Source organism: Quercus suber, unplaced genomic scaffold, assembly GCF_002906115.3.
Source record: "Quercus suber isolate HL8 unplaced genomic scaffold, Cork oak 2.0 scaffold_556, whole genome shotgun sequence".
Taxonomy (NCBI): Eukaryota; Viridiplantae; Streptophyta; class Magnoliopsida; order Fagales; family Fagaceae; genus Quercus; species Quercus suber.
In genome coordinates, this window is record NW_027070004.1 from 29,212 (window position 1) to 57,094 (window position 27,883).

The 27,883-nt window shown below is 32.5% G+C and overlaps 1 protein-coding gene and 1 pseudogene across 1 annotated transcript; both read right to left on the reverse strand.

The window, feature by feature from the left end:
• Positions 1 to 20,919: 20,919 nt before the first annotated feature.
• On the reverse strand, positions 20,920 to 22,943 carry LOC136063689 (G-type lectin S-receptor-like serine/threonine-protein kinase SD2-5; annotated as a pseudogene).
• Positions 22,944 to 22,953: 10 nt separating this feature from the next.
• LOC111997385 (EP1-like glycoprotein 4) lies at positions 22,954 to 23,577 on the reverse strand. Its single transcript, XM_024029468.1, has one exon. It carries the CDS (start codon positions 23,575 to 23,577, stop codon positions 22,954 to 22,956), a length of 624 nt encoding a protein of 207 aa, XP_023885236.1.
• Positions 23,578 to 27,883: the final 4,306 nt, after the last annotated feature.

A 27,883-nucleotide genomic window follows, 5' to 3' on the forward strand; every position in this document is an offset into this window, starting at 1 on the left:
AAATGTGGCTCCGTCGAAATTGATTTTGTACCAATTATCTTGGGGCGGAGTCCATGCTGTTGACTGCGTTTTCCTCTGTTTTGCTGATATTATGGGGCTGGAATGGGACTCAAGTTGTTGCTCCCGAGAGTGTTCCAGTATCTTGTCTAGTGGGAGTGTTGGTTTCCCGAGTCGGAGATTGTTTCTTCGATTCCACAAGTTCCATAATACCAAGGAAAAGAGCGCCAGATCTGCTATACCTGCAAATATAAAATCAATAAAGTCAGTGAAGCATGTGCTCTGTTTGAGAGAGCTTTGGTTCCACGCTGGTATGGAGTTTCCAAGAGATTGCAAGGCTGGACAGCAGTAAAGTGCGTGCAGAACATCCTCATCTTCTTGTTTGCATATCTCACATCGTCCATTAGGTGTGATCTTGCGCCGAAACAAGTTTGCTTTGGTGGGTAGGGAGTTTTTGCATGCTCTCCATATCAGTGTCTTCACTTTGTTTGGAACATCAAGAGCCTAGATTTTGTTCCACAACGGTGACGAAGCTTGGGTTGATGACTGACCTGGTTGTTGCACTCTAGAGGCTTCCTGTAAAAAGCGGTAACCGGACTTGACAGTGTAAATTCCGTCCGGTGTGAATGGCCATATAAGAACATCATCTTGAATGGAACGACATAGGGGAATGTTTTTTATAATTGATGCTTCAAAATCATAAAAAACTGCCTTAACTAAATCAGCCTTCCAAATTTTTTGCCTCTGATCAATAAAATCTCCCACCTTTGCACCTTCCCATCCAACCACCACAGGTGTGATGGTTCTAGGATTATGTTTAGTAGGCAGCCAGTTCTCCCCCCATAAATTGACCGATAGGCCCGACCCTATTCTCCATGTTGCACCTCTCTTAATGACATCCCTCCCCTTCAATATACTCTTCCAAGCATATGAGGCATTTGCCGGATTTTTTGCTTCCCTGATTGTAGAACTTGGAAAAAACTTCGCCTTAAAAACCCGGTAGAATAGGGAATTCATGTCATGGAGTAGACGCCAAGTTTGTTTGGCTAGGAGGGCATCATTAAACAAAGCAAGGTCTTTGAAGCCCATACCCCCTTGGCTTTTGGGTTTACACAAATCTTGCCATTTCACCCAATGAATTTTCCTATTATCACCCTTTTGACCCCAAAAAAATCTACATATCATTGATTCGATCTCATGGCATAAGGAAAGTGCTATTTTGAAGCATGTCATAGTGTAAGTGGGTAGAGCTTGGGCCACGGATTTGATTAAGATCTCTCTTCCCGCTTGAGATAGGAGTTTTGCTTCCCAATCGGCTAGTTTTATCCAAACTTGTTGCTTGATATGGGTGAAACTCTCCTTCTTTTTTCGACCCACAAGTGATGGAAGGCCTAGATATTTTTCATATTGTTGAATGACCGAAACTCCAAGCATATTTTTGATTGAAGATTGCACCTCTTCGGATGTGGATTTGCTAAAGAAAAGAGTAGTCTTGGTGCGATTAATTTGTTGCCCCGAAGCACTCTCATATTTAGCCAAAATATCAAGTAGGCATTGGCATTCACTTTCCTTGGCCCTGCAAAAAATCACACTATCGTCTACAAAGAGTAGATGAGTTATCTTAGGTCCATTTTGACAAATAGATACGCCTCTTATGTCGCCATTATGGGCTGCCTTTTTTATTAGACCGTGAAGGCCTTTAGTGCACATGAGAAGGAGGTAGGGGAATAGGGGATCCCCTTGTCTAAGTCCTCTTGTAGGAGTAATATTGCCATGGGGTTCACCATTAACTAAAATAGAATAGGATGCATTTGTAATACAGAGCATCATAAGATGCACCCATCTACTATGAAAACTCATCTTCACCAAAACACGCTCCATGTATGGCCATTCCACTCTATCATAGGCCTTACTCATATCAAGTTTCAAGGCCATAAAACCTGTCTTTCCTTTGTTGTGATTTCTCATATGATGCAAGGTTTCGAAAGCCACTAAAATATTATCAGAAATTAGGCGCTCAGACAAAAAAGCACTTTGATGTTCAGATATAAGCTGAGGCATAATCTTTTTCAGTCTATTTGCCAAAACTTTAGCAAAAATACGATAAAGCACATTACTCAAACTTATAGGCCTAAATTGGGACACATATTCCGGATTCTTAACTTTAGGAATTAAAGTTATAAAAGAATGACCAAGAGATTGTGGCAATGTACCTGTGTTCAGATAGTGTAGAATGGATTGAGAGACATCTAAACCAATCAGGGACCAGTAGCTTTGATAGAACAAAGGGGGCATGTCGTCAGGGCCGGGAGCTTTCAAGGGTGTCATTTCTTTCATTGCTGTTTCAACTTCTTCAATGGTGAATGCCCTTGTAAGTGTGTCATTCATAGATCCAGTGACCACCTGAGGAATAACTTCTAATACATCTTCCAAGTTGTTCGGGTTTGCCGATGTAAAGAGTTCCCTATAGAATCCGAGAATGGTGTCATTTATTTGGCTTTGTCTTGTGCACCACCTACTCGTGGAGTCATACAATTTAGTGATGTAATTGCGTCGGCGACGTTGAGATGCTTTATTGTGAAAGAATTTTGTGTTCTGGTCACCGTCTTTCAGCCACAAAATCCTAGACCGTTGTCTCCACATTTGTGCCTCCTTGTCAAGAAGCAAGTTTATTTCCGATTCCAATATTCTCAATTAATTATTATTATCAATTTTAGAATATCAATACTGCGTTTCAAAAGATGAAAAGATAAAGAGAAAATGAGAGAAAGATGAAAAAAAGAAAATTGATTTTCTCCATTAGGTTGATAAGAATGAAAAGAAAAACGTAGAAAGCAAATCCTCAAAGATTCAATTTTTGCAATCCACCCAATTTGAATGGAAACCACCCCAAAAAAGAGAAGGGAAAAGTGAAGACTAAAATTTAACCTTTCATGACTCAAAATTTAGATTTTTACCCATGACTTTAAATTCATCCCTGTTTCAAATTCATCTGAACATAAAAGTATAATAATAATAACAATAATAACATTTTGGTTAAATTACAAATTGAACGCTTTAACTTTAATCAAAAATCAATTTCGTCCTTAAACTTTTTTTTTTAATTAAGTCCTTTAATTTTCAAGTTTATTCAATTCAAACCTTTGTAGTCTTCTTTAAAAAACTCTATTAAGAACCCATTAAAGCATGAGTAGGTATCTTATGCGCATGACGCATACTCTTTTTGCCTAAAACATAAATTAGGCAGTATAGAACATCATTTTTTATTGAGTCACTAATAGAGCTTTTTTTTTTTTTTAAAATGAAAATTAAGAAAAACTTAAATTGAATAAACTTAATAATTAAAATACTTAATTGAACGAATACAAAGGATTAAATTTCAATAAAAAATAGAAGTTGTACTTTATAATTTAGCGTAACATTTTTATTTCCTTTTGCCAACAAAAGGAAAGAAAAATAATATTTCTTCTTTCTTCCTATCTCTAAACATACTGTTATCTTCATCACCTGCAACCAGCCAAAGTGTAAATGTCTATTTCTGATTATCAAAAAGAAAAAGAAAAAGAAGAAGGTATATTTCAAGGTTGAAACCCTGTTATCTTCCAATTTTTGTTTAAACCCTATATTAGAATTTCGGTAAATTATATTTTCTATGAATATATAGTAGAACATATAACTCTATTTATCAACACAATTAAAATAAATGCTTAATACCACATACATACATACATAAGAACATATATATATATATACACACATTCCTAATGATAAATCATCAAACTCGAATGTGTGTTGAAGATCCGCTACACTATCTGAGAAGACGAAAAGTTTTTGACCACAAATTTCAAAGAGATAAGAAGAAAAACGCAGACCAAAGAAGTCAAACTAATTGAAGCCACATTTTGGCTACTCAGGTTGAATATTACTTATTTCTTTTCAAAAAAAAAAAAGGTTAAATATTACTTACTATGAAATTAAAAGGAAAATATTTTTATAACAAAATGCAAAACCAAAAACAAAACTAAGAAAGTAGCATACAGACATTTTCTTGTTGGGTAAGACAAGTCATCCTGGAATGTCTTGGTAGTTGGTAGCCAAAGTGCAAATAGATTATGATTGACAAGACAATGCTAAAATTTTCACATTGTACTTCTCATAATGTTGATTAATGCTAGGTCTACAATATTTTTTAATATTTTCACAATAAATTATAAGTGGTAAGTTGTTATTAGTTTTCATTTGAACTTACCACTTATATAACTTTTTTATTTACCAGTAATAACTTGTTACTTAAAATTTGTTATGAAAATATTATGATGCTGCATTACTTATACTAGAATAGACTTTATAATCCCAGCCAAATAAATAAAATATATGGATGTTGATAATATTAAAATCATTTCTCTCTTCTAACTTAAATATAATTAATTTTAAAATGTGGCCCCCAAAATAAAAATTCTGGTCCTGCCGGTAAACCTTAAATAAGTCAGCACCTAACAAATTTGTGAAATGTAGATGTGAGATGTAGGCGAAAATTTTACTCAAGAATCCAGTTATGGTTGCAGGGAGACTTGCAGTTGCCTACATGTGGTATTCATAGATAGACGAGAGAGGGAAATATTGGCTGGAACAGTACTTGCATCTTCTTAATTAATTTCTTTTATATTATATGTAAAGGGAGAAGAAATTATTGGCTAAAGCTATGTGATCATGAAAGCATATATGTGTACTACTTTTTTTTTTTTTTTTTTCATTATCAAAACCCAAAATTTATAACAAATTATTATAATGATTGAAAATAAATATGCGATTTCTTTTAAAATTCTTCAAATCTTTATTAATAAAATTTTATTCGGAAAAATATTTTAAAATTTAAAAAAATAGTAATATAGTTTCATATATTATAAATTATGTTAGTGATTTTAATGCATTTACAATGAGGCACATAGTAGAAGCACATTATACAATTTCTAATACTTATATTGAGAAAACACAACATGCATGCCATGTGTATTGATTAAAAAAAATCACATAACGTGAACATAAATTCAGGAATAATAAATATTTAATTTATTAGGTGTAATGCGTATTATTTTAATAGAATATCATATTTATAGACAATTCATTTATTTGCACATGTAAATTGATTATAATTATGTGTATTTTCTTGATATTTATGAACCATTTGACTTTATTTTTTCAAAAAATAATATTTTTAGTTAGTTTTTACACCCCTTAACACAATATGTTTATCCTAATATTAAGCCAAGTTGATTAACAAGTTTGCTAATTAAAACTAGGTTAAACAAATATGTGTAAAATAAATATAATGCGGAAAGTAAAGAACACATAGATCTGATGACCCAAGAAAACCAAACTGGTAAAAAACTTGGGGAGGATTTAACCTAGCTATCCTCAAGGTAAAAACAGATCCACTGTGAAAGAATTGGAGTTTGTACAATAAGACTTAAACTACTAACATCCTATTACTATCTCGTGTAAAAAACTTACTACTACAATCACGTGATAGCTCCGAATCTACGGACTACTTCTTTCCTTGATCTGCAGTAACCATAAGTTCTCCTACTTGTGACTTTGAAACCCCTCTCAAAGGTTTCGGATCTTCTTGAAAGTTCTTTATGCAATAACTGAAGCAATCATTAAGTTCTTAATGTGAATCTTAATCTTGATAACTCTATGTGTGTGTATGAAGGTAAACACCTCTCAGATTTCACAAAAGATTCAACACACAACTCAACAAAGACCTTTAAAACGTAGTTAGGGTTTTTCGTTTATACTTGGAGTGAAACACTTAACACTACGCGACATATGGGCTTGGGCTGGTTTGAGAATTTTGCAGAAAATTACTAATGCACGACTTTCAATCGATTGAGTCTAACTTTCGATCGATCGAGCCTTGCAGATTTTGAATAGTAATTCCTGCAATTATTCGATTCTAACTTTACATCAATCCAAACTTTGAGCAAGCCTAAACCTAGACTAAATTTTTTTATTATGGTTTGCCAACATATACAAAAATTGAAGTTCTAATACATTAGTTCCTTAAGTCTTAGAACCTAACATTTTTATTTAATGTAATATTGAATGCAAGAGTGAAATTCTATCATAGATAAAACAAAAAACAAAAGTACCCATTCATGACATGATTGTAGCGTGTGTGGTTATTTGTTGGCAAAAACATTTTCATTAAATGATGTTTTTATATATTTTGAAAAAAAAAGGTCAAACAATGCATAAATATCACAAGGACACGTAAAATGAATTTGTGCATGTGAACTAATGAATTATTGACAAACACACACACACACACACACACAAACGCATACATGGACGAAACTATAGGTAGGGGCCCAAGGGAGCCCGTTCCCCCTAGTCTTAAGAAAAAAAAAAAAGTATATATATATATTATTATGGTTTGCCAACATATACAAAAATTGAAGTTCTAATACATTAGTTCCTTAAGTCTTAGAACCTAACATTTTTATTTAATGTAATATTGAATGCAAGAGTGAAATTCTATCATAGATAAAACAAAAAACAAAAGTACCCATTCATGACATGATTGTAGCGTGTGTGGTTATTTGTTGGCAAAAACATTTTCATTAAATGATGTTTTTATATATTTTGAAAAAAAAAGGTCAAACAATGCATAAATATCACAAGGACACGTAAAATGAATTTGTGCATGTGAACTAATGAATTATTGACAAACACACACACACACACACACACAAACGCATACATGGACGAAACTATAGGTAGGGGCCCAAGGGAGCCCGTTCCCCCTAGTCTTAAGAAAAAAAAAAAAGTATATATATATATATAGGTATATTTTTTACAATTTTATATTTGAACCCTCTTTTTCAAAAAATATGGGCTCCCTCCCTTAAAATTTACATTGATTTTATTGTAATAGTATTTGCATTAGTTGTAAAATAGCATAAAGCCCTAAATTTATCCAATCAACCTTAAAATACACCTACATTAGTTTATATATAATTGTGCAAAAATACATTGTGCTACAGTAAATTTGTAAATTTGTACAATTACTATAGCACAAATGTATTTTTGCGAATTTACACAATTATTATAGTACAAATGTATTTTTGTACAATGATACATAGACTAATGTAGGTATTTTGGAGTTGATTGAGAAAATTTACACTATTATTGTAGCTACGCAAATAAATATTTTAGAAATTATTTAGATTGAGAGCAGTGGTTTTCGGTTGGAGAAGAGATAGATGATTTGAGATAAGAAGAAAAAATTGATAAGGAAATAGTATTCTGATGAAATGTGGTGTAAAATAAATAATCTAATGTGAGGTATTTTGAAAATTTAGTGTATAAAAAAAAGTAGGTTATTATACTAAAATAGACAGAAATTTTGCATAAATTGATGCAATTGCTCTAATGTAGTAAGAAATAATGATGTTTTGTGTCTTTGTTTTTGTTAGTAGATGATTGCATAATAATGTATTACGAGACAATGATTTTGTGTACTTGTTTTTGTTGATAGTTTGTTAATACTAAATAGATGCTTATTTGAAATTTCATAATTTTTTTTATTATTTATACTTTGGCCCCCCAAACTTGAAATCCTGGTTCTCTCTTTCTCTCTCTCTATATATAACTCATAATTATGTTCTTTTAAAACTTGCTCTTTTTTTTTTGTTTGTTTGTTTGTTTAATGTTTTTAACCTGTACTTTTTTTTTGGGTAATAAGGAAAATTTAAAATTAAACCAAACAAACAGACAAGATACAACTAGCAACACAAGTTGAAATATGTGCTACCTAGTGATTAGCCCCCCACCCCTTTTGTTAGCTGAATACGTGGAGCCTTTTTGATCAAGAAGACATCTCATGAGACTGGTTTTTACGAAATATATCTTTCACAACATATGAAAGTTACATATAAAACTCATTAAGAGAAATGTCTTACAAAACTGTCTTATAAGATAACTCTTTCTTGTTGATCAACTTTTGTCCTTTACGAATTGTGTATTATGAACATAAAGCACCGACTAAGAAAGCTAGAGGGGTTGAAATTATTATTGGCCCACAAATATGCCAAATTAGACCATTAATCATCACTACAAAAAACTAGGGCTATCCCAGCTTTTTAAACCGTCGCTATTGCCCAAAAACCGCCAGTATAGACCCAAGTGGCCTATCTCGACACTTTTTTTCCTGGTGCTTCATAGCATTGCCCTACAGGTGTAACAATAGGTCCTGCGGTAATAGGTTAACCTAGGGGTAGTTTCTAAAAGTGCTGTTGTAGCTCTCCTATAGTGGCGGTTTTTAAAACTGCTGAAAAAAAAAAAACGCTAGTATAGAACGAGTTTTTTGTAGTGTAGGGATAGTCAATGTTTTGTCTTGATACGGCAGGGCTAAATTCAGTGATTCCAATAGTGAATGACTAATGATAGATGTGTTTTTGTTAAGTTCTTTTTGCTAGACGTTATATTTATTTATTTATTTATTTGAGAAAAGGTTTTTTTTTTTTCCTTCAACTTTCTTTGTTTCACAAGACATTCTTGTAAGAGATGCGTATTACAATTTGTCACTACATTGCGTTGTAATAGATCTTACTAAGAGAGATGTAGTGAATACGAATGAAACAATTTCATGTTCATCCACGGACTGGGAGTTGTCGTATGATTTGGAATATTTGAGGGATCCCACACCTCAATGACTATAAAACAAATCTTTATTTCATTTTATTTATTTCAACTTCTGTTCTGTAATAGATATTGATGAGTCCAATTTTCAATGGTATCATTAGTTGTTATGGACGAACCTAAGATATGTTATGCATTTATGGCAAAAATTTATATCAGAGAGTAACAGACGAAGCAACGGGAAAAAAGACGTTACACAAATCAAAGCATCCACTTGTAACATATTAACCATTACAAATAAAAATGAATGCTGAGATCCGTTACTCATTAAAGACAAGATGGCTATAAAGCCAGAGAAAGAGCAGAACCAAAAGGTACACATAATTTTGATCCCAAAAACTACTCCAAAGCTGAATTCCATTGAGATATCCCAATTGAATTCCATCAGACTTTATTATCAGAGGGTTTTTGGCACACACCAAGCCATTGTATTTCTTCTCTTTGTTTTAGATCTTATTGCAGGTATGTCTCTGGACGAATACATTGCCATCGTCCATCCATGGAGACAAGGAACTCAATTGTTGATTTTTTGCATCATCAGACATCAAGGTCAAATCCTAATAAAAAGTTGAAATCTTATGTCAAATCCTAATCAAAGGTTGAAATCTAATTAAGGTAATCATAATCCTATTTGTAGTGTAATCAAAGTTGATAGGCCACAAACTGAATGACCCATTGTGATTATACCAATTAATTAATTAGCCAAGTTATTAATTAATCACTTAATCATGCAATTGCATGGAAGCACAAACAAATCACCAAAAACTAAATATGCAGCGGAAATTAAATAACTCGGTGATTTGTTTACGAATGGGGAAAAACCTCGCGGCAAAAACCCCACTGGGTGATTTTCAGGTCACCACTCCTGAAACTCCACTATAATCAAATCAAGCGGTTACAAGTAAAGGAATCCCAAGTACCTTATCAACCTACAGTTGAACCCTTACCCCAATACCCAATTGGACTTGATCTGTAGTGACAATTTCCACCTTTGATGCACGGCTCCCAAGTACGTGACTGACCAATGCACGGATCCCAGTACGCGACTTCAAAACACCAACTTAAGGAAGAGAGGTTGGCTGCAAAGTTCTTTAGTTCATCCTACACGATGAAGATCAGGAAGATGCTTGGTCACAAAACCCTTTGGTGCAAATACACAGCAACTTCTTCAGAGAAGATGAACTAGGTCAAGAACTTCGTCTTTGATCACAATTTGCTTGAACAGAGATTGCTCAATGCTTTTGCAACTTGTGTCCCACTTGGCAGCTCTTAAAACAATCCTTTTATATGTTTAGGGTTTGGAGAAAAGAAGGCCCAAAAGGATATTCACGGATCCTAAGAAAATCAAATCAGAAAATCTGAAATTATAAATCTCAACAGATAGCAGGTGTCGAGGTAGCTATCGAGCAGGTGTCGAGCTTTAATGAATTTGCAATTCAGCTTGCTTTTTCTTGGACAGACTTGATGACTTCAACACTTAACCTTGAAACTTTGTTTCTTGAAGTATTAAAAACACCTAGAATTACCCAATTACAAGTAGAGTGCGTTTTGTCAAAGGATTTAGCCAATTTACATAAATAAGTGACATATGTTCTTAGCAAGTAAAAACACATATGTCCTAACAAAAGTATTGTAACCTTGGTTTGGTTTGGTTTGGTTTACAATTTTTACTACTTAAAGTTAGTGTAAAAGAATAAAAACTTTGTAATTCATGGACATATCCTGATTTCTTAAATAGGAGAATTAGTATTCAGGTACTCTCCCCCTATTGTTTTAATCATAGTATTGTACAAAAAAAGGTTCATTGTAATACTTTTTTCTGGCGAATTAGTTTAACATGGTTTTATTCAATAACTAGTAAATCAACCGCAACAAAATTATTTATATCGCTTTAATCCTAAAATGGCCTGAGTTACATTTTTCAAATTATGCCTATGATCAATAGCCTCCACACATAGAATATGTATTGTTCTCAACACTCAAATCTAAATCATCACAATTAGGATTTGAGATATCCTTTAAGGTCAAGCTTCAATCATAATTTCTTTCTCTCTTTCCGAATTCAAATTGTCTTCAAGTGTCCACCTTAAGCTTGAGAGGGGTGTTAAAGATACCAAGGCCCAAGTTTGTTACATGATTCTATCCTAAGTTTATTGTATCTAATCATATTTGGAATACAAGCAAAGTAATCATAATCTACTAGTAGTGCACGTATTTTAACAATGAGTGAGTTTAGGATTTGGTCTCCACAAATATTTTTCAATGGATGCATTACAAAACATAGAGTTTGATAGTAAGAGTGTAATAAACAAAAGCTCTCCACTGTGAATGCATTCCTCTAAAGTTGAACTGCATTTACTCTCTCTCTCTCTCTCTCTCTCATATTTTATAGAATTACATATAATGAGATCATCTTTTTTTAATGTTTTTGAGATTTGAAAGTAAAATTTTATTCTTGATATGAATGATGTCATTTTGCACTTATTTTATTTTATTTTTTATAATACATTACGGTCAAGAACCTTATAACTCAATATTATTATTTGTCTCATGGATGGAGCTACCCGAATTTTTTTTTAATAAAAATTTTAGTATATGAATAGGTACTAATCATGGGTATTGAAACACAATTCAATACCCATGATTGCTTTACCATAATTCTCCCCCACCAGGGCCACCCCCACCAAATAAATAATATAAAAAAACATAAAAAAAAAATTTGCTGTAATGGGAGGGCCAGTCAACTATGCTTGTAACAAAATGTAATAGAGTGGTAACTTAGTTGGCAGACTAGGCTCGTAGAGTAAATGAGTTTCATGTCTGGCTAGGAGAAGGCTCTAACTTCTTCAAACATTTGTACAACAAGAACTAGTAGTCTAGTTCCTTAGTACAACTACTGCTATTTTAATTAAATTAAAATAAAAAGGTTAAGAGATTGTTATAGCATTATGTCCCCATAAGTCCTCTCTTAGCTAAGTTCTACCTATCCATGGCATTCTTTAACATGATTTTAGACATTTACTTGACCAGCTAAGAGAAGACATGTCACATAGGGATCACAATACATAAATGCTTTGAATTCCACAAATTGCAAATCAAATATCTGAGAGTTTACCATTTGTCACAAATTGCTAAATTGTATGATACAATACCAGGGCCTTAACGAGTGTAAAAATAGCTTGCAAATCATTGTTGGAAAGCAAAATATTTTTGAACTCACAAGGTTCCGGGTACTAAGGGACTAAGCCACCAAGCTGTTACATTGTATGAGCTCCACATGATGATGACACAAAATAAAGTGCTATGACATTAATAGCTTTACTCATTGTTCACAGATGACAATAACACAAAAAATAATCCAAATGTATGGATTACGTATGAATGTTCAATAAGTGTATAAAATGTAAGGTTGAATTTAATCAACCATCTAATTGGCTTTATTCCGTGACCAATTTGCTTGTAATTTAGCATTTAGTAACCCTGTATTTAGGTGGGAAAATTGTAAGGGTAGTGTGTGAGAAGATGTGAAGAAATGCTCAAGAGTGTGCAAGAAAAACAGAGTCTCGCGACTAGGACTCGCGGGTGGTTCGCGACTGGCAAGCCGCGAAAGGCAGTCACGTGAGAGGCACACTGGGAAGCTGAAGGGTCGCGCCAGCTTTTGTTAAGAAATAACCAGCTTTTCATTTTTTTTTTTTTTTTTTTTTTTTGAGAGCAGCAATAGCGAGCAGATGTACATGTACCACGAGGTTGTATATTCTATTTCTGTTGCATGTATCCTTTCCCTCACATGAGGGTGAACCCCACAACCCTCATATGAGAAAAATGATGCATGGAAGGGAAATATAATAAATATTTTTGTGTACCACACAACGACGTGGTATATTTTAAAACATTTTATAAGAAATATTTTATGATCCAAGTATAATACTTATTAAGTTATTATAAGTTAAAATATCTGGGAAATAATTTCAATTATATTACATCTCATTAGAAATGAAAAAAGAAATGCAAATTGTTAATATTTATATAACTGAGAATATAAATATATTGCTTGACTGAATTGACGGACTTTAATTATTTTCATTACTTTAGCACACAACTTTTTATTTTAAGATTCTTGATTGTATGTTATTAAATTTGCTTGTCTTTTGTTGGATTTTGTTTCAATAATTATTGAAACAACTAGATTCGAGCTTGAATTCCATATTTCAAAATATATTTTTTTTCCTATATAAAAATGTAACTATAAAAATTCATTTTACATGAATAGCTTTTTTCAGAACCGTATATAAATAACAAAATATATGAAAATAAATGCAATTACCTTATTAACACTCTTTTTAGTTACATAGCACAAAGTAATCTATTACATGCCATTGAAAGGAGTTATGAATTACCATCACCTACCCTTGGCGTGATGGTCAATTCATAAGTAGTATAAGTGTTTGTGGAGTGTTGCGGGTAAGGGTTAAGATTCAAATTTCCAAGAGAGAGTTTCTTATACATACACATAGATTTGGTTAGAGTAAAATTCTATCTCAGATAAAAAAAAGAAAAAGAAAAAAGAATTGAGTATCATTAGCTCAATTGGTTAAGCCTTTTATTACTGAATAAGGGTTAGTTCGAATTTTTCCTTCTAAAGAAAAGGAAAACACATGGGTGCTTAGGCCTAATTGTAAGGAGCAATTATCATATAAGGAACACCATAGATTTCTACTATTATCATATCTATTTTATGGATAAAAAAAATTGAGTTGGAAAATATAAATTGTTAAAATTAATATAATTAAAAATATTTAATTATTTGGACTAACTGGAGTACTCAAATATCTTTATATTGTTGATTGCATGTGTTATTAAAATTGCTTTTGTCATCTAATATTTTTGAAAAAAATATCATTTTGGTTTCTATATTTTGAGGTTACTGTCAATTTGGTTCATATATTTTGGTAATAACCAAATTGGTCATGTTATTTTTAACTTGCACTCAAGTTTTGTTAGTGAGTTGACGATAGAGACCAAATTGGCTGCAAAAAAATAACAATGATCAAAGAAAAATACTACCAAAATATATGAACTATGTACCAAATTGATAGTGATCCCAAAATAGAGAGACCAAAATAGTATTTTCACATTGTTTCAATTGTTGCCAAAACAACTAAATACAAGAAAGAATTTCATATTCCAAGTCTTTATTTTTTAGTAATAAGTATCCAAATAAATTAAATTTCTTATATAAATTTTTTAAAATAACCATGTAAATTTCTTTTGAATAAATACTTAATGCATAATCTATAGATAATTACCACATGGAATAAATGCATCTATCCCATTAGCTTATAATAATCAAATAATACTTTGATATAAATACAAAATTTGGTGACTTGAAAGGTTAAATAAAGAATATCCTCTTTTATTCTCAAAGAAAGCACTATTCGGCAGAACTTTAATTAAACTATGATACTTGAAAAATACTGATTCCATTTTCAGAAATAATTTTCTTTGTATAAGACATTAGCAAATCGCAATAGTTATTTTTGCCTTAATTACATTAAAAGGTTAAGGGATATTGGAGGAGTCTTTCCTATACAGCTATACTCAAGTAGTTTGAATTTGATTATGTTTTGGGACTTGGGACGGTGATTTGTTTAAAACATTTGCATGTGTTGGCAAGTTAGGGACAATAGTTAGGTGAAGAGGAGTTCAAGATGAAGATGTTTCCTTTCTTGACTTTTCTTTTGCCGTGGTTTTCAATATTTTCAAGAAAGTTGTCTAGCTCCTTCGTATATTATAACGGGTAATGTTAACTAGTGCTCTAAAGTATATTATAATGGGTAATGTTAACTAGTGTCTTTAGGGCAATGATTAGGGTTGTTCATGGGTCGAGCTGGGTCAGTTTTGGACCCAACCCAGACTCAACCCGTCGGGGTTGGGTGGAGGGGTGGAGGAACCCAAAACTGACTGCTGGAAAAATTGGTCGAGTCGGTTTCGGGTGAGGGTGAGCGTTGGTCGGGCTAGGTCGTTTTCCGAAATAAAAAACGGCGTTGAAATCTGAAAAAAAGTGTCGCCAGAATCTACAAAATCTCGCCGGTAACTGGAAAAATATGCGGAAAACTGGAAAAACTCGCCGGAAACTGGGAAAACCCTCAGGAATTTCGCCGGAATCTGGATTTTTTTGTTAAAAATTGCTTGGATTTTTCTGTAAATAGCTAAATCCTACAAGATCTAGCCGGATTTGGTCGAGATCTCGCCATATCTGGCTTTTTTTTGAAGGATTTGACCGGATTTTTTTACAGCTCCAGTCAGGTTCAAGTTGCTCGGGTTTTGGAGATGCAAACTAGCCACTCAACCCGTCGGCGTCAGTTTTTGAGAACGGAAACCCGCCGCTAACTGACTAGACCTTTGGTTTGGGCTGGAATCAGGTCGGCGTCGGGCAGTTTGGCCAGGTTGATGAGCTTCAGTCAGGTCTAGACAGCCCTAGCAATGATTAACAATTCATTTTGGAAAAGTTTTAATACTTTTTTTATGAGAAATGAAAAAATCTGTCAAAACATTAATTTTTTTTTCATAAAAATTTTCTTTAAATAAATTATTAACCATTATCCTAAGGGCATCTGTTAGTATTTCCCTATTATAATATATAGTTTTCTACAGTATTGCATGAAAGTGGAAGGAAATAAAAATGAAGCAAGTGCATGTGTAAGAAAATATGATAGCAAGAGTGAAATAATGATAAGTGATGTGTGTAGCAAAGTCTGTATGACGTTTTAAATATTAATCAAATTATTCTTTTTATTATTATTATTATTTTCTGTATGCTACCTAAATATTGTGAGATTTATATATTATAAAATGTTTGATAAGTTATTTGTTCATAAGTATTATTTATTATTCTGACAAAATTTGTTTATATATATATATATATATAACCATAGATTTTCAAGCTTACACAAATTTTTGCAAAATCTCCAATGGACTAGGCTTCAATTTTTTATTTCCCTTAGCTATGGGCAGATGCATACTATTCTCCACCTTGCATTTTGAGCCCAAAAGATTCCTCGCCATGTCCAATAATTCTTAGAGTTTCTGTTTTAGAGCTTCTGCTTGTTGATTGAATTCAGGGTTAAAAGCCTCGTTTTGAACATCAACCAATTCATTAGTGGCTAATTTCCTTGATTTTGTAGTGGAGGTTACCAAACACAATTATATTCATTCCAGAAAATCATTTTGGAGCACTTTCAGTTTGGAGGAAAGGAATCCTTTCAACGGATACGTGCAGCAGAACAAGATATACTGATATTCCAAGAGTCAGTTAACCATTCCTCATTAAAAAAAGCTTGATCAATGCGTTCCAAGTACAAGATCATTATTGCCTTGTCTATTATTTGTTCTAGTTGTAATGGGCGCCTTTAGCTTCATGGAGTTGAACCATTGCCACTGGATAGTCTAAAGTCTGGACACTGTTTAGGGAGAATTTATCATCGCCTTTAGCTTGAACAAACCCTCTTGCCTTTTATGAAGACATGGCTGCCCATAAATTTGTATATGGGGTTTTAGGAAAATAATATCATTTTATTAATTATTATTAAAAGAAGGTTTTGGAAAAACTATTTCAAAGAAGGCCCTTATCTTAAAATTGTGTTTTCAAAACACAGTTTTATTTAAAATTTTACTGCTGGTAGGGTAACTCTTTGCATGGAACTCGTGTTTCCAAAACAAGATTTAGTATAAAATTTTAAATTCTATAATCCATGCAAGGTAAATTGTGTTTTTATATTGAAATTGTACGTTTTTAGACCCTTTAAAACACAAGTTGATTAACCTAGTTATTTAGCTAAGTGATTATTTAGGTAAATTATTCAAATTTAGGTTAACACAAGTAAATCTTATCATGTAAACAATGTGGAAAATAAAAAACACAACGATATGATAATCTAGGAAAACCAACAGGTAAAAAACCTGGGGAGGATTTAACATAGTTATTCTCAATGTAAAACAGATCCACTATGAAAGAATTGAAGTTTTACAATAGCGACTTAGACTACTAACATCCTATTGCTACCTCGAGTAAAAAACTTACTACTACAACCACGTGACAATTTTGAGTCCATAGACTACTTTTTTCTTGGATTCATAGCAACCACAAGTACTCCCACTTGTATTTTCTTTAAGCTCTTTATGTAGCAACTAAAGCGATTACCAAGTTCTCGACATCAATCTTGATCTTGATAACCCTAAGTATGTATGAAGGAAAACACTTCTAGACCTCACAAGAGATTTATACACATAGCATAAACAATAACTTAAAAACGTGGCTAGGGTTTTTTCTTTTATACTTAAGGCAGAACATAAAAACTTACACGTTATATGGGTTTGGACTGAGTTGGAAATTTTGCAAAAAATACATTATGCATGAGCTTCGATTGATCGAGTCTAATTTTCGATAGATCGAGCCTTGTAGAAATTGAACAGTAATTTTTTGCAATTATTCGATTCCAACTTTACACACACATCATTTTGAGCAGTCTAAATCTAGATTCTAAGTTTTGATTATGGTTTGCCAACATTACATATTGAAGTTCTAAAATATTTAGATCCTAAATCCTTAAAACCTAACAAAAATCATGTTTAAATTGTAAAATTGTGTTTCAATATAAATTTTGAAAATTTGATTTTTACTCTGAATTTGGGTGAAGGTAGGTGAAATCTAACAAGTCAGCATGTAGAAAATTTTGCACTATTAACTGAAGTGTTTTAGAAACACAATTTCTAGGTAGACATTTGCCCTATCCGCTCCTGCTACATCAGTAGAATTTTAGGTGAAATCGTATTTTTTAAACATGATTTCAATGCTTAAAATCATGAAGATGCTACTCTCCCAAAAAATAAACAAATTAGCTATGTTTTTAATAATTATTAATAAAATTATATTATTTTTCTAAAAAACAAAACCCTATTTGCACCTGCTACATGGATTACATTTTTTGTTGCTTCTAGGAGCATCCATATCAGTGAAGCTAAAAATTTTAGTATTTAACACCTTAAAAAGCTACTTCATCTATTTTAACACACAATTTTACAACACCCTGCATCAATTCTCTTATTTTTTCCATCAACTAAGCACTATTCATTTTTTTATTAAATTTTTTCCCACTTCCTCTTTGCCACAAAACCTATAAGTGATAAAATTAACCTAACTAAGTGAGCTACTAGTCTTGGTAGTTCACAATAGCAAGAAGGCAAAAAAATTTGCCTTGGGCATCATTGAAGCTAGGCACTAAATTGGAGTTTGAGGATGAAGCTATTTTACCACCATGGTCTAGTTCTAACACCTAAAGTGGGGTAGAGGATTGTATTCTTAAAGCGACCCACACAACAAAAGGCCCTAGGCATAGCCCTCCCGTGCTACTTCCACAAATTCCTCAAGCTTCCATTTGTGAACCTAGTATTTCCCTTTCTTTACTTATTTCTTGGTTTCCATAAGAAATAAGATGGATGGCTTCTATATATGACATTTTTTTTGAGCTGGAACTAACTGTAAAGGAATTACCTAAGCCTCTAAACTTCCTAGATATGATCCTCGATCAAGGCTCCATTGGAGGCTCATTAGGGCCAGCCTCCAAAAGCCCCATATATAATATCAGTTTGCACAACAGGCATGTCTAACACTGCTTTATCGACAAACACTCATTGGGCTTGATTAATTCTTCATTTGAAACACCTTTGTGTACCACTTGCTCGGTATTATCTCGCCTAGTAAAGAGGGTAGACATTAAAGTAAAAACGGGTCTAGGAAAATAAAGTTGCTTTCATTGTTTTGGGTAAAAGGATTAGGAATATAGAGTTTCAATAAAGGATTAATCAATATAACTTTTAAAATTCTTTTAATCACCAAAATCTTTTTAGAATTCCTATTTATGTTAAATAAAAATGACATGGTACTTATTTATATGAATCAGGTTGATTGTGGGTTAAGCCAGTCAACCCACAATTGACCCATTTATTAATTGTGTTATGTCTACATGCTTTGATATGAATCTATTTACACTAAACACTAATCTGCAAAAAAATTGTATCATGTTCACAGTTCAGTGCCAGACTTTACCATCCTTGGTTTTTCTTTATAGATTCTTCAAATTCCACTTCGTTACCAAATCCTTATATTCTTTTTATTGTTATTTGTTGTGGATTTTGGTGCTACCTATCGAATTTGTGCAATATATCAAATTGTTAGCGTTGGACTTCATCATTGAAAATCATTTAATTAATTCGCTATTCCGTTGCATAGGTTGGAGGGGTCTAAATAAGATTTTTTAGCAACATCTGATAAAGAGACTTCACTTAAAAATGGAAATTCTTTTTGCAATTGGAGATGTATGCACAATGCATAAATAATAATAATAATAATAATTGTATCAAATGTCCTTGTGCTCAAGAAAGCTCTAAAACAGAGTAGCATCCAAGAAATGGATGTAACTACAATACACCAAAGATTTTTTTGGTTAAAAATTAACTTGCATGTTCTGATCCTTTCTGTAGGTAATCAGAACTTCAATATGCAAACTTGATCTGTGACCTCACAATTCTAACCATTCTCATGTAATTTAAACCAGGAGAGTTTGAACTATGAACTAGATATGTATATAATTATGAACAACAACATCTCGGATCTGCAACGTTGGTTCAAACTTACATAAAGAATGCATATTATGTTAGGGTTTATGCCATAAAATCCAATTTATTGGCATGTTGTAAATAATTAAATTATTTAATTATATAAGACTATTTGTAAATGAACTAATTGGACATTATCATAGTCCTTGAGATGCATTATATGTGATTTAGTTACAAAAAATATAAATCACAAGTTTCTTGTAAACTCCTAATGTAGTTCATAGTTGGTGATGAAATTGGGCATTTCATCTGTGAAGGCTATAATATATCAACTAAAATGGTTTGTCTTGATCATAGAAGTGGAGACTTCAAGTTGATGTGTTGATATGTCTTAACTGTGTAAGACATATTGAACTGGATCGCTGTAAAATTAATTATTCAATTAACAACTGTCACCTGAATAATTTATCTCACGACTTCTAATTTTATAGACTCTCAATCTGAGAGAATAGTGAACTTGATCATGAAATGTAGGTTACTTTAATATATTAGAAGTGAGATCTAATTTAACGGTCAAAATATTTGTATGTTGGATAACCGCACATAGTATTGAAGAAACACATATTCTTAAGATGGAATCCATAGTCTCTTTCTATAAAGATACAAAATATTCCCTTGAGATAAGTTTAATAATGAGAACTGGTTATTCAGGGCTAACCACTTTAGCAAAGAATTACAAAAGTTTATATTTATTAAAATTAAATTTCATAGATATGAATAACTAAAAGATTAAACCGGGTACTCAAGGAATAAAATAATTGTTTACAAAGTAATAGTTTATTATGACTTTGTTCACCATAGATATTTCATGAAGGGGTCAAATGATATCATATTAGAGTTTTGAGAAATAATTTATTAATAAGACCTAGAGTGTAATTATATTTCTATAGTAGTACTTGTTATATAATTAATCGTAACTTTGGGATTGTCAAGAGTTGACAGATAAGTCCGAGACCCATTGGAGCTAGAGCCTTATTTGTCCCTTTGGTCCCATCCCAAGCCACACATTTAAACCTAATTGGGCTGGCCTAAAAAGCTAAACTAATTAAATAATCAGTTATTTATTTAATATGAGTTATTAAATAAAGTAACTGCCTAGGGTAGTTAAAAATGTATGTATGATTAAAAGAAGATAAAATAGTTTTTCTCTGAAGTATCTTTTGAATACACCTTCCTTATGGAGAATCAACGTACTTAAGAACTGATTGAGAGACCACTCATCTTGGGCACCATGTGGAATTGGAATGAAGATTGAAGATATTCTCAAGTCTTATTTTCAATTTTACTGCATTAAGGTACGCTATCTCTTCTTTGTTCTAGAATTCAAGGTTATATATTATCTCTCTTGAATGAAGTAGATCCTTGTATTGCTTCCACCGTGGGTTTTGTGTGAGATGCAAAACCAATTTTCCAACATATTACACACTGATATTTAGGATCGAAACACACCAACGCAACAAATAATCTCCAACTCAAAGTTAAATTTTAGTGTCACTGACAGAATGAACGCTTATACATCACTGCAACAATTTCAAATAAAAGTCAACAGAGAAGCCATGCTATTGCCAATCAATGAACACATGAATGACTCATGTTGAGAGCTCCCGTTAAATTTAAACAATTAATATTAATTACTGGGAGAGAGAATTTAATAAAAGTATGGAAATTACCTATTGGAGAAGCATCCATTGTACAGTTAAAGTCACCGTGGTCCTGCTAGAATTGAAGGCAATAAAGGAGTAGCAACAACAACATGCACTTTTTGATCATCAACTCCAGCTCTCATGTTTGGCAAAGGAGGATTCAAGAAGAAATAATCTAAGTCATATTCAATATTCATAGCACCCTCCAAGACTTTAACCACCATGGACATGGAAGGCCTCTTAGTGTAATCATTTTGCAAACACCATGCTGCAAGCCTCATCATTTTTACAACTTCAGCTCCATGTAATTGCATATTTTCACTAAACTTATCAACCAAATCCAACAATCAATCTTCCTCAATATTTTTCCTAAAAAGATCAAGTCAATGCATTGTTTCCTCTGGCTGAGAGTGATCCAAATTTCTCCTTCCACACAGTATCTCCAAGAGCACTACTCCAAAACTATAGACATCAACTTTTTTTGTAATTACTGAACTTAACCATTCTGGAGCCATATAACCAGGAGTTTCTCTCATAATTGTCACAACTTGGCTCTGGTCACAGTCAACTAGTTTGGACAACCCAAAATCAGAGATTTTTGCATTAAAATTCTCATCTAAGAGGATGTTATGGGATTTTATATCCAAGTGAACTATCGTTTGCCTGCATTCGTCATGTAAATAAGTTAGCCCCCTTGCTACATCAATGATGATCTTCTTTCTTTGTTGCCAATTAAGAAACATCTCACAATTTTTTTGAAATACCCATCTATCTAAAGATCCATTAGGCATGTACTCATAAACAAGAAATCTATGAGATTTCTTAGCACAAAATCCAATCAATCTCACCAAGTTGAAATGATGAATGCTGCCAATTGTCTCAACTTCAGCTAAAAATGATTTCTTGATTTGATTCAACCCATCTAGACGCTTTACTGCAACTTTAGTGTTATCGATTAGAGTACCTTCAAAAACTATACCAAATCCTCCCCTACCGAGCTCTTTATTGAAGTTTTCTGTCATGGATTGCATATCATTAGAAGAATATCTTGTGAGCATTCCTGTTACATGATCTAAATAATATTCCTCAACTTCAGCATTTTCTTTTTTTCGAAATAGAAAAATAAAGATTCCAATCAAAAGAAACAAAATAAAGAAGGATGTGAGGCTTGATCCCAATATTATTTCAATTAAGCTGATGTTTTCGCTTTCTAGGAGGAACATTTTGGACCTTGATGTATACTTTAAAGTAAAGTTCTGGTCTTTCATCAGCGGACATCACGGAAAAAATTTGGGATTGTAAATAGCAACTCCCCACACGGTTGCTTGAATTAAAAATAGCTGCTCTACATGAACAGTCTTTTAAGCAAGCCTCTTTGTAACTCTCTAAACTTATACTTCGATGGTCTATATTTACATCTGGGGGGTATTTTGCAAGGGGTAAGTATGTGATGTTCTCGAACTCTAAAAGAACCTGATTTTTGGAAGCTTCACAAGATAAGGGAGTAACCAGGGAGCATCCAAGCTCAGGCCGCTTCTCGTTGACTTTCAGAAAATAGCTTGTCCCATTTATGGGTGCAGGACAAGTACACTGGTTGTTTGTACAAACTCCATAATTGCCGCAAAACGTAGGGTAGCCACAGTCAACAATATATGGTGTGAGGACATCGGACACTTGCTTCCATTGTGCATCAAACACTCTCAAGTGTCCGTCAGGCCCAAGTCTCATGTACAGAGACGAACGAAAGAATAATTGACCAATTGCGTAAGGTACTAGATCAGCTTCAAAGAAAGCTAACCTTTTATCCTCAAATTTAAAATAACTGATGTTTAAAAGGTTGTTAGCTTCATAATAAAAATAGGGTTGAGGAGGATTAGAATTGATATAAGCAAGCAAACCTTGACTGGTGAGAGAGAGGGAAAACAATCCCCCTTGACTAGTGAGTTGCTTCATTGGCACCAACTTTTGCCCAAGAACCAGCGTCTGTTGGGTGATCAAAAGACTGCCAAATTATTGCTTGATTGTGATCCAAGAGCATTAGGTTGCACGTGTTGGTGAAGTTTAGGCCAGCCACAGATTTGCCGCTAATGTTTGTGAACCACACTTCAGTTCCATTAGCATCTTGTAACACCAAACCTCTTTCTGAAGTGAACTTCAAAGTCACATTAATGCTAACCGGATTCTTTGGGTAAGCAGACCAGAGTATTTCTGGACCAATATACTCATGAATACCGTAGCTGTTCTCGTAAAAATAACTGAAAATGGCAAAGAGAGAACTGTTGCACGTTCGATTATAGATGAAGCCACAACCACAATAAACATACTCAGTTTCCGTATAGTAGAAGAATATTGTAGTATATATTATTCTCACAAATGATCCATCATCCAATTTCAAAGAATCAGGAGTACTGGAAAGACTGTTAGTCCATGAAGTAGAAGAGTTGGCAATCTGATAAATGTGAGGCCTCGGCAGCTGGGCCGTCACTAAGATGGGAAAAGGTGTTAGAAAAAGAGCAAGGTAAAGAAGAAAACCAGAGCAAACCCAGCAGCTTATACCCATTAATTAATTGTTTGTAACACACAGAGCAGCGACAGAAGAAAGGCGGGGAGTGGACAAGCTAGAAAATTAAGGTTAATGTTATATAGAAGATTGAATATCATAGTTAATGTTATGTGGAATTATCTCTCTCCCTTTCTCTCTCTCTCTGAGATGTATCTTTCTATTCATCATCATCAGTCATCACTATTTAGTATTTGTTGCGGTTTCTTTCCATCGCAACGTTGGCAACACTTCCGCTCTGTTTCTATTTCATCTGTCCCCGCTTCTACGGCTATCTCACTGCTTTTAGTTTTTTATTTTTCCTTTCTTAGCTCAATATTAATTGGGTTAAGTTCTTGTTGCCTTACTTTTGTTTTATATTATATGGGTCAAGCTTTAATCATATTCCTTTAGTAGCACTTTGTTGGAATCTTAGGTTCAGTAAATCATGAACATTGATTCTAGNACAAAAAAACAAAAAAACAAAACAAAACAAAACAATGTTTTTTTTAAATACTAGGTTGGCTAGGATTTTTTTTTTTTTTTTTTTTTTTGAAGTTAGAGCATTCATGGTGGTATTATTACAAATTTTAGCTTTTAACACCTCAAAATTAAAAGCTATTTTATCTATTTTACCACCTCACTCTAAAATACACTCAATATCAAATGCTCTATTTTTTTATCACTTCATTTAAAATAATAAAACAACTCATTAAAATAAAAAAGGAAGAGAGAGAATTTAAATTTTTTAATTGAAGGAAGAGATGTAATCTTAATAAAATATTGTATTTTATTTTTAACAACTTGCTATAGTCAACTGATATTTATATTAGTTTACTGTAGTTGTAAAAAATTTAGCTTTAGCTTCTTCAATAACACATAATTTTTTTGGTTCTTTGGCAGTAAGTAGTTTTTTTTTTTTTTTTTTTTTTTGCTAAGATACAATCTCCATTGTAAATGTTTCTATTGTTTTTTTTTTATTACCAACCACCAAGGAGTCAATAGTCTAATCAATGGAAAATTCATTAGTTGGACAAAAAAAAATGAAGCTTTTCTTTCGTGCACTTGTTAATCAGTTGAGACTAATTACAATTCTTAAAAGGGAAAAATTATAGTACATCAACATCTATTTGATCTTAGAAGTATAATTTTCCCTGGGTTTTGAAAAAACTGCTTCCATAGAATAAAGTCATGAGAAAGCTTTTGAATTCATTTGTGCAGCAAATTTATTTTGCAAACAATGACCATTCCACAATTTATAGGAAGAAAAAATATGAAATGGGAGTTCAGGTAGAAAAATAGAAGATTCATTTAGAAGAATTGAGGCAGGGCCTTACCTTCACCTTGAATGCCAATTTTTTTTTCCAAAACAATGTCTAGATATATAACGTGATCGTACAATGAAACTTCTAGACCCGTGTCCAAGACTCACTGATATAAGGACCAATACCAAGAAAGTGAGCATAACTAGGAAATTAATAAGGGAAACATGAAGAGAAAAGTCTAATTAATAGCAATACTGTATTTGAAATTTTACTTGGGGACCTAAACAGTTGAAAGAATACTCATTTGTTCACTTCTGTTTGATAGCTATTGTTGTTCAGCAATATTCTTTCTATTCTTTTCTTTTCTTTTTTCCTTTTTTTTAAGCGATAAACATTTTATTAGAAAGAAAACAGAGAAACCCTCTAATTTCTAAAGAATGTTTTTGGTAGAAATTACACACACCCAGAAGGGAAGTGGCAGTAATCTAAAGAATTGGAAGCTAAAATGTAAATATTTACCAAATCTACAAAAGAGAATGGATTGTAACTTTGCCAATACCAGTTGTCCACTCATAAAAAGACAACAATCATAAATACTTTAGTTGAAGAGTAAACATTAAACAACTCAATGATATTAAATATGTGATTATTTAGCATTCAATTTAAATTCTTTTAACAACTAATGAGTTTCTGTAATTGAGACTGAAAAGTGCTGGACTCATGTAATGTCGTAGTTTTCATATATGATATATCTAATTCTCCATTACTAGGTTATTAATATGCTTAGCATCCTTAAGAATGTAAGTGACTTCAATTATGAAAGTAATGTCATGCTAATGAAATGAATGCAGTTACCAAGTAAACATTGTTCACAAAAGTTCCATGAGCCATCTCAAGGATTAATGGTTGAAAGGTCCAAGAATCATTCACCATGAATATAAGCTATCCTTGAAATTAGGGAGTACTCTGCGCTAACAAAATCTATGCTCTTCATTCATTAGATCCTATCAAACCTCTATTTGCTAGTAAAATAAAAAGAAAATAAGAGAGGATACTAATAATATGCCAACCATATAGCAAAATATTTTCAAAAAGGTATAAAAAGAATTTTGAACACTTTCATTTCATTTTTTCTGATTATAAAAAATAAAATCCTCATTGCAACTAAGAATTCAATGGAATTTAAATATTCTCTACCAGAAAGATATTTCTCTCTTTCTTCCCCCTCCCAACTTTCTGCCCAACAAAAGACAGACAAAAAACCTGGTTGCCTCTCCCCCTCAATAGGTGAAGCTAAACTGTAAGGGAAAAGTATCTCTGGATCTTTGAAAAAGAAAAAAATTAACATATATAAGGCTAAGAAAAATATATGAATCCAGGAAGTTTAAGTTGCATATAACATAGATGCCAATGAGCTTTAGCTCCAACTTAACTTTAACAACTCAACAAAGGAAAAAAAAAAAATTTGAGGGACTGAACTATTGACACACTCCAAATATACAGATGCGTTTGACAAACTCCATAAATTAGCAAAGCAACTATCACGTGAAGCTTCCTAAGTCATATTTAGCTACCATGGGAGTAAACCCAAGCAACAAAACCAACAAACAAACTAAAAAAGTGTAGATCGGAAAAAAAAAAAAAAAAAAAATTTTGGTCGAAAATATAAAAATAGCAAAAAAAAAAAAAATCAGATAAAATGACTTCAAAAATATATGGAAAAATCACCATCATCCACTTTATTATCCAACTGTAGAGTTAAAAAAAAAAAAAAAAAAAAACCCACACCATTATAATTATTATTACATTTTAATTACTTTTTTTTTTTTTTTTTGATGAGGTGCTCATTTTTTCTGTATTGCAATTGCTAACAAAACATTCTTATTATGAGTTACAATGTCTAATTTTATTATGTTACATAGAATATGTAACAATTCAACTTTAACAAATCAGCAAAGTAAAAAAAAAAAAAAAAATTATAGAATAAAAAATATTTGAAGGATTGAACTGTTGACACACTCCAAATATACAGAATCATTTGACAAACTCCATAAATTAGCAAAGCAACTATCAACTAAGGCTTCCTAAGTCATTTCAGCTGCCATGGGAGCAAACCCAAGCAACAAATCCAACAAACAAACTAAAAACTGTAAATCGAAAAAAAAAATTGTGACTAAAATATAAAAATTTTAAAAAAATATAGAATATCTAATTTGTAGTTGTTACAAAACTTTACAATGACTAGCATTTGGAAGTGCCACAGAAAAATCAGTATTTGAAAGAAATGAACAAGATAAAAATAAAAGATAACATCATTGTTAACATAGAGAAGACAATCAAAAGGTTGGAAAAGGAGAACAGTGCAGCAAAAAGATCAATTGCAGAGCTGTAGCAAGTGCATCAAATGAAGAAAGGGAATATATGTCGTTATGCATGCGCTACATACAAATGTTTGCCATAATTTTATGATTTGTAAGGACATACAATGGTATTATGTGAGTTGTATGTTGTAATGCAGTATTTGTACATCAAAATGCTACAATTTTGTAATGTCTGGAATTTATAATCTAAAGAAATGGAACAGATATTAGTAGAACCATGACATACATCTCTATTTGTCATAAAGTTCCAAGAAACTATTTTTAGTTATACAGTCAATTATAGAGATAAAGGCCACAAGGGGAAAGCACTTAAGGACAAGTTGTGGGCTGCAGCTATAGCATATATAGAGCATGAGTTTCTTGAACAAATGGGCAAGCTTAAGAAATAGTGCCTAAAAGCTTATGAGTATTTGGATAATGTAGATCCATCCATGTGGTCTAGGTCATATTTCATAGACTATTCAAAGAGTGACCTGCTTATGAATAATCTGTCAGAGAGTTCCATCTCATATATTTTAGATGCTAGGGACAAGCCTATAGTAACCATGATTGAAAAGATTAGGAAAAAGTTGATGAGGAGGTTCCAATTAAAGAGGGAAGGGATGTCTAAATTGACAGGGAAAATATGTCCCCAAATTCAAACAAAGTTAGACAATGAAGGTTTGAAGTCTTTTGATTTTG

What these genes read in the sequence shown, in the direction of transcription:
- LOC111997385 (XM_024029468.1), bottom strand. Translation starts at nt 23,577, where the DNA reads ATGGGTATAAGCTGCTGGGTTTGCTCTGGTTTTCTTCTTTACCTTGCT.